The following is a 13,345-nucleotide window of genomic DNA, read 5'->3' on the forward strand; positions in this document are numbered from 1 at the left end:
TTAGACCAAGGCTCTGTAATGTTTTCCATTTCACAATAGAATCTGAATACTTTTCTAAGTTTGTTCAGCACACCTCAAAAAGCAGAGAAAAAATTACAAGCTCACTAAAGAAAACAGCAAGGGTGACCAACTCTCCCAGTTTGCCTGGAACTGAGGGGTTTCCTGAGACACAGGCCTTTCAGTGCTAACACTGGTAAAGTCTTGGGCAAACCATAATGACAGGTCACCCTAAAAACAGCCATTAAAAGGGCTGAACTGAGCATGTTGAATCTTTGAAAAAAAAATCTGACTATACTAATAAGGAGAAATAAGGCACCACACAAATATTTTCTCTATTAGATGCTGAGGTCTTTGAGGACAGGATTCCTGTCTGAATTCATTTTTCAATTCCCTAAAGCATCGAGCTCAGTGCCTTGTACATTATAATCTATTCAACAAACATTTATATGTTTTTGTAATAAATGTGGAGAGTCATGGTAGGAAGCACAAAGGGAAAAAGTAACCTTGAGAACTATGTTTCTGTGTAGAAGAATTAAAGTTAAAGGAAATACGAGCTTTTCCTTATTTGCCAGAATGAGTTTATAAGGGTGCTCTAACATCTGAATATTGGAGGCAGTATACTCTTTCAAACTCTTGCCCCATCAACATGTAACTAGGTTACGTCAGCGAGGACAACCCTTCTAACACAGATAAACTTTAGCAAATTAAGGAAAGTTGGGGAGGAAAAAAAGTTGAGGTACTATATCACTTATCTCCACTAGGGAGCATATAATCCATAATTCTTTACCAGAAAAACTGGTTTGTGACTTAAAATAAGTTATTAAGATATTTACTCTGTTACCTATTTTATTTACCTTATAATATTAAAATTTTATGGCATAAATTATCTATTTTTAACATATATTTTTTAAAAGCACAAATGGATTACCAACCTTAAACTGCTAACCACCAGATCAAATATATTTTCTCTGAAGGGAAGAAATTCTTCATCAGCTAAAACACTGACAGTAGGAATTTCCATTTCTAAGGCATTTTTCTAAAAGTTAAAAAACAGAAGTTCAAAAACACATTTATATAACATCTTAATTATTAACACAATCATTGTTTGTTAAACTTAAGTCAATGTTATATTTACTTGGTAGTTTCTACTCCTTCTAAAAAATAAAAATTAAAGAAATTAAAAGTTTCAGTGGAATAATTGAAGCCAGAAAACTGCTAGATGAAAATATAGGTGAACACTTTTATACTCTTAGATGAAAATGCCTAAGTAAACGTGACTCAAAAAACAGAAATTGTAAAGACTGATATACTTGATGATAAACTAATCAAAAACTTCTAAAGAGCAATAAACAATGTAAACAATATATTTGGGAAAATATTTTTTAAATATATGAAGAAAAACTAATATCCCTAAAAAGCAAGTTCTTACAAACCACCTAGAATAAGAACACGCCAAGGTTAAAGTAGATAAAGGACTAAGGTACAGGCACATCATAAAAATTACTTACAAAATTCACAAATTGAAAAAAAACAATAGCCAAAAGACATCAAGAGTTATTTGGCTACTCTAGTAATCAAAGAAATGTAAATAAAAACAATGAAATTCTTTCTGCCTATTACATTGACAAAGACAAAATAAATGGCCCAGTGTTGCCAAAGAGAAGGAGAAAAGAGTGCTTTCGTTTAATTCTGTACTTCAGTCTTTCTAAGGGCAGTCTGGAGACGTATATTAAAAATTTAAAGCTGAACATCAATGAATCCATACATTCCACTATTAGGAATTTATTCCCTGGGAGAAAATAAATCAAAATTGCTTTATATAAGGATGTTCATCACAGTGTTGGTTACTGAGATACTAGAAATACAACTGTCCTTCAACAGAAATTTAGCTAAATAAATCGTGGAATATTCATATGCTGGAATACTATATAGCTGTATAAATAGGGGTGTGTGTGTGTGTGTGTGTGTGTATGTGTGTGTGTGTGTGTGTGTGTGTGTATACCATTCATTGATATCAAAGACTGGTATTCTATGAAAAATATGGCATGTTAGCATAATAATGTCTGTATAAAACAGTGTTGGGGAGATATTATATGCCTACAAGGTGGAGACCAAAATGTCACCAGTGGTTGCCTCTGAGTGGTGGGACTAAGAGTGATTTTTCCTTCCTCCATTATACTTCCTGTACTGTTTTACTTTCCTTTATGTGTGTTACATTTATAATCAGGAAAAACACAGCTAATTTCATTTTGAAGGAAATAAAAATAAAGAAGTAAAGAACTAAAAAACAAACCAGGAGATCAGAAACCTATAGTATTAAAAAGCTACCTACCAAAGCATTTTCTGCAATGTCTGTTTGGAAAAACTTTCCAACAGTTTCCTGAAATGGAATAAAGTTGATCAGATAATACAAAAACAAAAAAACCTAGTAACAAATCAAACAAAACAACTGTTGAAATTACTAAAGGAGAAAGTGATAATTATAATTTTCAGCTTTGTAAGGGTATTTTTCTGCATGTAATTAGCATGGTACACAAATACTTTTAATAACACATATTAAGTTACATAGAATTAAATATATGCAGTCAACCCTACATGTAATATATTTAACAATATTTAATAAAATGGAGAACAAAGGTATGAATAATCAGCATCCTTAATTTACTCCACTGGGTTAAGGCTATGTGTTAACTTTTCCATGGCATAATATGCTGAGAGCTAGTCCCCACTCTTGTACCACAGAAGATCCCTCCTGCATACCATCCCCAAATTAATCTTTCTTAAACATCACTGTATCACACCCTACAGCTTTCTACCTCTGCCTTCCCTCCTGCTATGCCCTTACTTCCAATGCCTATGAAACACCAATCCAGATTCTTTCAAATCCCAGGTAAGATTCTGTGCCCTTTCAGAAGCCTTTGATCAAATGAAACCCTACTGATTTTCCTTTCCCTTGACTCCTGTTGCAGTTTAATGACTGTACCATTTCCATGGCATTTACTATTATCAATAACAGTATTTGGAGAGGCTCATACACACCCCTCCTCCTGCCTTAGCTCAAGTGTACTTTTTTCCTAAGTAGATTTGATATAGAAATCCCACTTTAATCTGTGTCCAGCACAGTGTGCTACATAGAGAGGCTAAAACAATTAATAAATGTTTTTGGTCTGAATTACAAATTGAAAAATAAAATGGTATAAGCATTAATAAAGGCTACTTATATTTCATCACACACAAGATTTCTAACCAACTGATGAAATGAATATTTTTCATAGATAAAATATTAGCTTACTCACAACTTCCAAATGAATGTCAATGTGATTTTTATTGTGAATTTTTAAAATATTTGAACAAAGTGGTAATAAAGTACAATGTATCTTACATAGACTTAAAGAAACTATCAGTAGGAACACTGTATAAAATGGATTCAAAGAAAAGAAAAAACAATTTAAGAATAAACTACTTAGGAGTAGACACAAAACAACCACTGGTTCCATCACTTCAAAAAAAACAAAGAAATGAGAAATTCTGATATAATCAAAATCTAAATATGATACAAATTGATTAGGAAAGTCTTCCCTTAAAATTAGTCAATTTTATTTCTCAAAGTAAATTAAGTCATCAAATAAATATACCTTATTCAAATGTTGTGCTATGTAACCTCTTCCACAACCAACATCCAAAGCAAGGGGGAAATCTCTGAAAAACAGACACAGAAGTCATATTTGTCTATAAAAATAGTCCATAAATAATTATTAAAAACTAATTTTCTTAAGTAAAAACATTTTAGTGAACACAGCTTTCAAAAAAGTTATATCATCTGCCTTTGCTGCCTTGCCTCACAAGGTGCATCCATCAGAGGATACACCAGACACGGCAAGTCTGTCTGGCCTAGCCACTCACAGGACCTCACAACCAATAGCTTTCCATAAGGTTGCTCCATGATGCGGATATGAAGAACTGATTTAGTAGGGGGTATTTTAATTTGATAATATACCCAGATAAAGAATGAAAAGAAGTTAATGAACATGAAAATATTTGGCATACCTACCAGGAACTTACTACTTATCCCTACTTCTCAAATTTTTGATGACTTAGAAATCATCATGTGAAATACCATGAAGTATAACATGATAAACTAAAAATCAAACAAAATATCAACTAAATAATAGCTTTTACTTAAATCTTACCAGGTTCAAAGCAGTGTGCTAAGTATGCAGAGTTAAGTAAGTCAATCCAAGGTCACTCAACTAATAAGCAGCAGTCAGAACTTGAATTCAGTCAGTTTGAATCCTGAACCAGAACTATTATCCCCTATGCAATGCTGTCTCCTCCAAATATATGTCATACTAAATCAGTTTACATATCCAATTGTGGGTCATAGGTTTAAGAAAAATTTGTGACAAAAAGTTTTTTAAATTTTATCCACCAATAACCTTTTTCCTATTGGAAGCAAGAGTTCCTTTTCAATTTCTGTTAAAAACCTATGTCAAAAATATAGAACACCAGTACACAGCTGGAGAACCACTGGTGAGAGAACCACTTATTTACCTAATGCCCTCTATCTTGATTGTGAACATAGGCAGTGTGGCCTGGGGAAGCATATAGCCTTTGCAATCACAAAGACACGAGTTAGAATTCTGGGCCTGCAATTTACTGGCTCTGTGACCACAGACAAGTGATTTAATCTTGCTGGATCTCAGTTTCCCCATCTATAAAATGGAAAAGTTACTATCTTCCTCAGGGTTGGTATGAGAATTTTATGAAACAGTGCATGTAAAGTATTCAGCACAGTACAAATGTTCAACAGTTAGGACTTATTATTATCACCGACTTTAACAGTACTAAGTAAGCTTCAGATGGCACAAATAAGACATTTAATAATCTGTTGGATTAGTTTAAAAAAATAAACATAAGATCAGTGTTGACAATACAAGCTATTCTAATAATAGAACATTAGTGTAAGACATTTTAGACTGTTATTTTTAATAATTTAATTCCAAAGAGTTACTGTTATTTTAAGACATGCTTTTAGCCAAAATCACAGTTTTCTCCACAGACCTGTGTTTTGCTCAGTACTATGACATAAAGAGATTGTAAAATCCAATCTGACTTGGAAAATTTAATGTTTCATTTATTAAATTGCAAATGACCTAAAATCCAGGCAAATGAATGACTACAGTATAGAGAATTAGCTATTTTTCAGATTTTTAAAATAATGAAACCAGTGAAACAGATGAAATGAGGGTGATTTTTTTAACAATGAAGAATTTTTTTTTTTTAAACTTTATGAAACTGATTCACCCCAAGACTATTTTAAGTAGCTAGGATATATCCAAAATATGATTTCAAGAGTTTGTGATTTTACAAAATTCCCCTTTTTTGAATAGACAAAATGTAATAAATTCATCCCATTTGGTCTAATTTAATGTGTGTCTTTTACACAAAAGAGCACAAAAAGCGATTTGCTAACATCACAGAGCAATTCTATAGCAAAGCCATTATTTAACTGTGGTTCCTGCTACCTGGCTGTAAATTCAAATCTGTAAAGCTTTTGTTATGCCTAATATAGAGCAATGACTCCATCAAGGTTTTAATAATATTTGATGAAGGTGTTCTTTTCTCAAATCTGCCTCTATATAACTGTCATAAAACTCGTATTGCTATTAATAATACCTAAGATATAATGGCCAAAGTCTCATATAACTTGATGGGGGAACAAATCTAGGTAGACTCTCTCCTTCACTTAGATGGTAAAAGGTTCTGTTATAATTTTAAACTTTTAAAGTTAGGTTTAGTAAATCTTAAAATTCACATGTCAATTATATCCATTTTTGGAGCAATCTTTCTATTACTCGCTTTTGACCAAATCAAGTGGAATAGCCATTCAGTCTTGGAGAGAAGCTGAGCTGTGCTTCCATTCATTCTTTTTGTTTGTTTGTTTGTTTGTTTGTTTGTGGTACCCGGGCCTCTCACTGTTGTGGCCTCTCCCGCTGCGGAGCACAGGCTCCAGTCACGCAGGCTCAGTGGCTATGGCTCACGGCCCCAGCCGCTCCGCGGCATGCGGGATCCTCCTGGACCAGGGCATGAACCCGTGTCCCCTGCATTGGCAGGCAGACTCTCAACCACTGCGCCACCAGGGAAGCCCCCCATTCATTCTTTTTTAAGACAACAATGAGAAAATACTTGCTCTCTCAGACATAAAAAAAGGAGAGATCTAAGAGTGACTAAAACCACTAATCCTGGTAATAAATTCATCTAGATGCTGCCATTCCAGATATGAAGTTCTCAGCATTTAATTTCTCAAGGCTTCACTCAAAAGTTGATTGGGGCTTCCCTGGTGGCGCAGTGGTTAAGAATCCACCTGCCAATGCAGGGGACACGGGTTCGAGCCCTGGTCCGGGAAGATCCCACATGTCACGGAGCAACTAAGCCCGTGCACCACAACTACTGAAGCGTGCGCGCCTAGAGCCCGTGCTCTACCACAAAAGAAGCCACTGCAATGAGAAGCCTGTGCACCACAACAAAGAGTAGCCCCCACTCTCCGCAACTAGAGAAAGACCGCGCACAGCAACAAAGACCCAACACAGCCGAAAATAAATTAATTAGTATATTAAAAAAATAATTTAAAAGAAAAGTTGATTGTATTTTATTATGACAATCATCACTTACCTGGCTATGTCATATACACGGTCTGCAATCCGACTTCCAACCTGACAGATTATAAGAGGCAATGAAGTTAAGATGAAGGTTTAACAGAGAAGTAACACTCTCTCCAGTATTCAACAATCCATAGGTTACTTATGTTTCAACATGTTAAATTCCCTTTATCCCTTTTTCAATTTGACCTCAGCAACTTTCTTTTCAAATTCTGAATAGGAACATCATAAATTAAAGGAAACACACTGAGTTAATTACTTCAGAAGTCAATTTAAGGAAAGAAGACTAAATACTATATATATATATATATATATATATATATATATATATATGTATATATATGACTTTATATTCCATATGATACAAGAATGCAAGGCCAAAAAGCAACAGATACCCCAATTAAAAAAAAAAATCAACAGGAACATAACAAGCATATTATTGTCTATAGATATTAGCAAGAGGTATGTGAAAGTGAAAAATTAGTTAGCTGGGGATTATTACAGATCAATGTATAAGTGATCACTTAATAAAAACTCTGTTATTTGATAACTACTAACAAATTTTGTGGAACTCCTAAATGAGTAAACAACTTTTCTGAGCAACATCTGCAAATTAGAAGTCAGCCAAATCCGAAGAAACCTCTTCAATCCCACCCTAATTTAAAAGAGGTCATAACGTAGGCACCTCCTTTTTGCTGGGCTAGCTTCGTCTGGCAGGAATAAAGTTGTGGGAGCCTAATATTCCACTCATTCCCTTATAAACATCCCACAGTTTCTATTAGGCCTTGAAAGTTCAGAACATATGTGTATTTGCTTTCGGGGTGAAGGAGGGGTAAGGGAGGAGGGATAGCAGAAGTCATTTCCCAGAGGACTCCACTTTGTGCATCATTCCTAATATGAATACCTTTTGTTTATTATTTTAAAAAAAACTCTCACATACTTTATCTCATTTATTCTAGTCCTAAACACTGGTGAGGCCTCAGTCAAGTTGTAATACAGGTGCTTTTCTTGGAGAAGAGTGGCTGGAAACTCACATCTTCTAAGTACATGTCACCATGAACCCTGAGGACAGAGTCACTCATCTGATCAGTCCAGGACTTGCACAGAGCTCTGCCCAAAGTAGGGGCAGTAAATGTTGGCTGCATTGGCTTGAAATAACTCATTACACTTGATTTCAATTTTAGTCCATCCCTGAAGAAACTCGAGGCCTGAGCTCTGTGCTGCCTGTCCAGAAAGCAGAAACCTGCTCAAGTCCCTAGTCCACCTAGGCAGAGAGGAAGAGGTCTCTCAAACCAGCACAGACAAATCAGAGATCTTAATTTATCTTAATGAGTCTTTCTAAAACACGAACCAGAGCCCATCACTCCATTGCTTAAAAGCATTCGACAGTCTCACATTCCTCTAGAGCCCTGTTGGCCAATAGAAAAACAATCAGAGCCACATAAGCAACTGAAAATTTTCTAGTAGTCATTTTAAAAAGGGTAAAGAAATTAATTTAAACATTTTATTTAACCCAATGTATCAAAAATAAAACTTCAACATGTTATCAATGTAAAATGATATTAAGGAAATATTTTACATCCTTTGTTCACATTGTCACTGAAATCCCGTGTATTTTACATTTACTGCCCATCTCAAAGTGACATTCAGGTGCTCAATAGCTACATGCAGCCAGAAATTACCATATCAAATGGACAGCTGAGATGGAGAAGAAAATCCCAAGTCCTTAACCGTTAAGGCCCCCGTAAACTGGGCCCTCCCTGACCTCCCAATGGAGGTCCCTGGAAGCCTCAACAAGGTCCTTTCGGCCTCAGGGGCTCTGGGTTTGTCTTTCCCTTTGCCTACAAGGCTTTTCCCCCCAGATCCCAGCCTGGCTAATTCCTCATCACGTCTGTCTGAGCGGCCTTCCCTGACCAGCGCAGTCACCTTACTACCTCACTTTGTTACCTGGCCTTACTTCTTTAGCTGAAATTACATGTTTTTGTTCACTGTCTCGCCTCCCACAAGAATGAAATCTCCTGAGAGCAGCGGTCTTACTTTGCCCTTGTCACACCTGTAATACAGGCACCATCTGCCGAGGTTATGAATGAATGAAGAGCAATTTACCAACACCGGCGCCCGGCCGCTGGGAGACTACAGTAAAGGCCCAGACAGGCAGGTCGGCTGCTCAAGGTCACACAGCGAGGTGGGGGCGGCCGGGGCCTGGCCGGAGCTCTCGGACCCGAAGCCAAGGCTCGGCGCCGCCCTCCCCGCCGTCCCGCTGACTCACCTCCTCCTTCAGGTAGTCAAACTTTATCCGCTCAGGCTGCCGGGCCGCCCAGTTCTTCTGTTTCCTCTTCAAATCCCGATCGAATATGTTTAGGGACCTGGGCGAGGCGCTGCCCAGGGAAGAGACGCCGGAGGGCACCTTCCTGAAGCCGACGTTCTTTGCGGGGACCCCCGCCGCCGGAGGTCGCCGCCACCGGGGCGGGAACCTGGTCAGCCGCAGCATCTCCAGCAGCAACGCCGTTTGCAGGCGCATTTATCGTGCGCATGCGCCGCGGCTTCAGCGAGGAGTCTGGAGAGCTTCGCCGAGGGAAAGCGGAAGAAGTTTGGCCCAGTTCGCGTGCCATTACGGCTGCGCGTCACGCTGAGGATTGTGGGAGTCGGGGGGCCTACCTGTGGCTCGGAGAAGTCTCGGAATTGGTGAGTGGGGTTAGGGTCCAGAAAAAGGGCTTGTCGAGGGGGCAGAATCAGTCTCTGAAAGGGTCTCCATCGGATTCGTGAGCGCCGCGCTCTTCCTCCTTGCCTTTCCGACTTCTTTCTTCAGGTTTCCTTGCTCTTCCTCCGCGTCCTGTTGAGGGACCTCTTCCCTCTTCCGGTTCTCTGAGGTTTGGGAGTTGGGAAGGAGACCCTAGTTCTGGGGTCACCCTGGTGTTCCCCGCGTTAGAGGGTGGGTAGAAGGGGAGGGTGGGCTACAGAGATGAGGGCGGGTGTCGGAGATGAGGTTAGGTCGCCTTCCCCTCTCCGAATATCAGGAGTGTATCAAGTGCTTTCGTTCTAAACACTTATACACATTAGCTCTAATAGTTGAATGAAATGGTACCTACCCTACCCCATAAGGCTGTTCAGAGCGTTAAATGTTTAATTGTAAAAGTGCATCATAGTCAAGGCTTGCTTTTGAAACAAAGCACTATTACCATGTATTTATTAACTAGAGTGAGACTTCACCAGATTCATGAAGGGTGGTAGTATATAAAGGGGGAACTTTGAGCTAAACCTGAACTGATTTGGGTCTGTTTAGTTAGGAGACTAGGCACATAGAAGTAAATGCTGTTCCGGGTAGAATGAAGTAAGGATTAACGGAGAGAATGGGACCAGAACGTGAAGAAACAAATAAGACCAACTGAGACTATGGAATTTTTAAATTACATTAGTTTCTTACTTGTAACACATACAAGTATACAAGTAGAAATATAGGATATCTAAGTGAGGGCAGTTGGCTAGTAATCATTTGCCCCTCTCCATAAAGACCTGGAATTCTGCTTGGTTTTGCCTTAAATTTATTTCTCCATATGATCTGTACTCAAGATACTCTGATAGTTTTTTATTTTCTGCATGTGACTCAAAATGAGTTTGGGAAAGGAAATTAGACATGTTACCTTTATTTTACTTACATTTACCTTAGAATACAGTATTTTGAATTAATATTCCCAAAACATCTTATTTAATTCTATTAGTAACCTTTCATTATTGTTTTATTTTTTAGTGTTTGGTTTCTTCAAGCATTTGCCCAGTCAGACATTTAAAAATGGCATCCAAACAAGAAATAATGAGTGACCAGCGGTTTAGGCGGGTTGCAAAGGACCCGAGATTTTGGGAAATGCCAGAAAAGGATCGAAAAATCAAAATTGACAAGAGATTTCGAGCAATGTTTCATGACAAAAAGTTCAAATTGAATTATGCTGTGGATAAAAGAGGACGCCCCATCAACCATAGCACTACAGAGGACTTGAAGCGTTTTTACGACCTTTCAGATTCTGATTCGGATCTCTCTGATGAAGATAATAAAGCATTGAACCAAAAGAAAATGAAGAAGAAAAGACCCCAGACTAAAAACGAAGAAGAATCAAAAAATCTTGTTGAGGAGAAAAAGAAAGAAATCAAGAAAATTAACCAAAAGGATTCTGGAAATAAGAATGATTTAGATAACTCCAAGAGAATTCAGAAAATGAAAACCTCGTGCAAATCTAAGAAGATAGAGTCAATAAGTCCCAAGAGCGATAGCAAAGAATTTATACAAAAAAGTACAAAAGGGAAAAAAACCATTGTTCAACATAATACAGACTTGTTTCCCAAAGGAAAATTAAGAACAGTAGACTCAGGCACCTCTGAAATTGCACAGTCTCCCAAAGTCAAGTATTCTGAGACAGGAAGAGAAATGCAGTCAGGTTGGTTGGAAAGAACTAAAGATTCTTTGGTATTACATTACTTATTTTTACACTGGTCTTTTAAAAAAGGAAATATATGTAATGAGTATTTTCATAGTATCATAAAAGTGGTCAAATGCTTATTTGGAAGTATAAAGCTATGAAAGAAAAAATACCATATGATAGTGAATTTTTGATTTGATGCTATAATGGCTAGAAGAGAGACAAAAATTTAGGTCTTGAGGCTAAACAGTGATTTTGATTTGTGGTGGGCACTAGTGACAGCTAGGTTCTCCAACCAGATAAAATGTTATATGGTCTCATCAGAGGATAAAAAGAGGTGTGTCCGAAGAAGGTAAGTAGAGTTGGGTGCTCATTCCTTCCTTCATTCATTCAACTACTTTTAGTAACTAATATGTGGCAGATAGAACACTGAGTAAGACGTGGTTCCCCCATCTCAGGGCTACTGTTAGTGTATATGATGCCTGTGCAAATTAGAAAAAGATGTGCCCTTCTGGACACACAGCACTTCCAGAGCTCACAGTTTGGTGAGGACAGCACTTTGAGGGAGGCACAGCTTCTTTTCCCCTGAACAGACATAGTACTCCTGCAGGGTGTGTGGCTTGGTGATTGGAGTTTGGCCTTGATTTCAGCCCTTCTTGACCCTTTGCAGATCACCTTTTGCAAATAACAACCTGCTAAACTCTGTGCAGTGGCACTGGTCTAAAGCAGTACTGTCCAATAGAAATATATAATTTTGAATTTTCTAGTGGACACTTTAAAAAGTAAGAAGAAACAAGTGAAATTAATTTTATTAATATATTTTATTTAACCTAATATATCAAAAATTATTTTAATATGTAATCAACATAAAAAATGTAATGGGATATTTTATATTCTATTTTCATACTAATATCAAGTTGGATGAGCCATCTTTCAGGTGCTCAATTGCCAGATATGGCTGCTGGCTACCATATTGGACAGTGCAGATCTAAAGCAGAAGAAATTAATCAGAACCATAATACAAAATAGAGTAATTTAAAGTGCCATAGAAGAACAGGGCTCTGAGAATTCGGAGGAGGAGGTTACTCAAGATATGGTAATCAGTAAAATTCATAGGTGAAGTGCTATTTTGGTTGGGGTTTGGAAGAATTAAATTTGGGATCCAGAGTATTCTACACGGAAAGAACTTTTTGAGCAGAGATACAGTTGAGCTTGCTCAGAAGAGATCAGTATTCCCATTTGATTAGACAATAAGGTGTCTGAAGGGGTGAGTGAATAATAAAGCTAGAAAGGGTTGTTTGAAGCTAAGTAAGAAACATCTGACTCTAGTTATGTTTACAAGTTTTCTAAGCTTATTAAAAAGTTGCATCACCTCTGGCAGCAGGAAATTTTGAGTATTGGTATTGCTGATGGTTGATGTTGTAACTGAAAATTGGTGATGTTCAGATAAGCCAGACAAAGGCTGGCTGTGATTACAGGACCCAAGGAAGGTAGGCATCAAGAAGAGGCAGAGAGAGGTCTTGACAGGCCATAATCACACTGGGAAGGTAGGAATTATCAGGCAGTGGGCAGAATTCTAAATAGCAGGGACTAGGGGTCAGGGGTGAGATTTATAGTGGAACCACACAGCAAACTGAGGTATAGGGACAAGGGATGCAAGTCTGGTTACTGAAAGTGGAGAATAAGATCAGGCTGGGAACAGCAGCAAGGTTGGCTTGATGCTGAGTTTGTGAGCGAAGTTAGTCTAGTATCCTTCAAATTTCACTAGATTTAGGGCATTAGATTAATATATCCATAAAATCCTTGGGGTTGATTTTACAGAATCTTTTGACATATCTTTTTTAATTTAATTTTCTCAGTAACCATGAGAAATTAGGATATATTCATTAGGAAACAAGTGATCTATGTGAGGATACACAGAGCTGGGCCAGTAACTCAGGTCTTTGACTCTTTCTACCCCACCGTGTTTTTTGCTGTAATTTACATTGGTTCCACAGTCTAGAAAAAGCATTATCTGTAAGTAGAGATCAAGTGACTCCACCAGCACCATCTTTTTTTCTTTATTCATTCATGACTTATCATTCCAGCAAGTACTGTGTACAAGGGGCTTTTTAAGTGCAATGAAGTAAAGATGATGTAGGGAGTTGCAGTTTAATATTACGTATCATTTTAAAATGTTGATGCCCAGCACTTGCACTCCTAGAATTTATTTAAAGTAAACAATTGGGCACGTGTTTAAAGAATTGTGCATTATAGCATTGTTTTTAAAAATTT

General features: G+C 37.5%; 2 protein-coding genes across 3 annotated transcripts in view; one reads left to right on the plus strand and one right to left on the minus strand.

Moving 5' to 3' along the window:
- NDUFAF5 (NADH:ubiquinone oxidoreductase complex assembly factor 5) overlaps positions 1-9,180 on the minus strand; it is a 33,555-nt gene extending 24,375 nt beyond the window's left edge. Inside the window, exons 1-5 of one of the 2 annotated variants that reach the window (XM_007450194.1) lie at positions 8,929-9,180; positions 6,673-6,713; positions 3,636-3,699; positions 2,333-2,380; positions 933-1,036 (exon numbers count right to left, since the gene is read on the minus strand). In XM_007450194.1, the coding sequence (XP_007450256.1) occupies positions 933-1,036; positions 2,333-2,380; positions 3,636-3,699; positions 6,673-6,713; positions 8,929-9,180 (509 nt within the window). Of the gene's footprint in view, positions 1-932; positions 1,037-2,332; positions 2,396-3,633; positions 3,700-6,672; positions 6,714-8,928 lie in introns of both variants that reach the window. The other variant, XM_007450195.1, reaches the window with a different exon arrangement.
- A 1,232-nt stretch (positions 9,181-10,412) lies between these two features.
- ESF1 (ESF1 nucleolar pre-rRNA processing protein) overlaps positions 10,413-13,345 on the plus strand; it is a 58,210-nt gene continuing 55,277 nt past the window's right edge. Inside the window, exon 1 of the mRNA XM_007450196.1 lies at positions 10,413-11,089. Coding sequence (XP_007450258.1) covers positions 10,450-11,089 — 640 coding nt within the window. The 5' untranslated portion in view covers positions 10,413-10,449. The remainder of the gene's footprint in view (positions 11,090-13,345) is intronic.

The sequence above is a fragment of the Lipotes vexillifer genome, unplaced genomic scaffold (assembly GCF_000442215.2).
Source record: "Lipotes vexillifer unplaced genomic scaffold, Lipotes_vexillifer_v1.1 scaffold137, whole genome shotgun sequence".
In the NCBI taxonomy this organism is placed as follows: domain Eukaryota; kingdom Metazoa; phylum Chordata; class Mammalia; order Artiodactyla; family Lipotidae; genus Lipotes; species Lipotes vexillifer.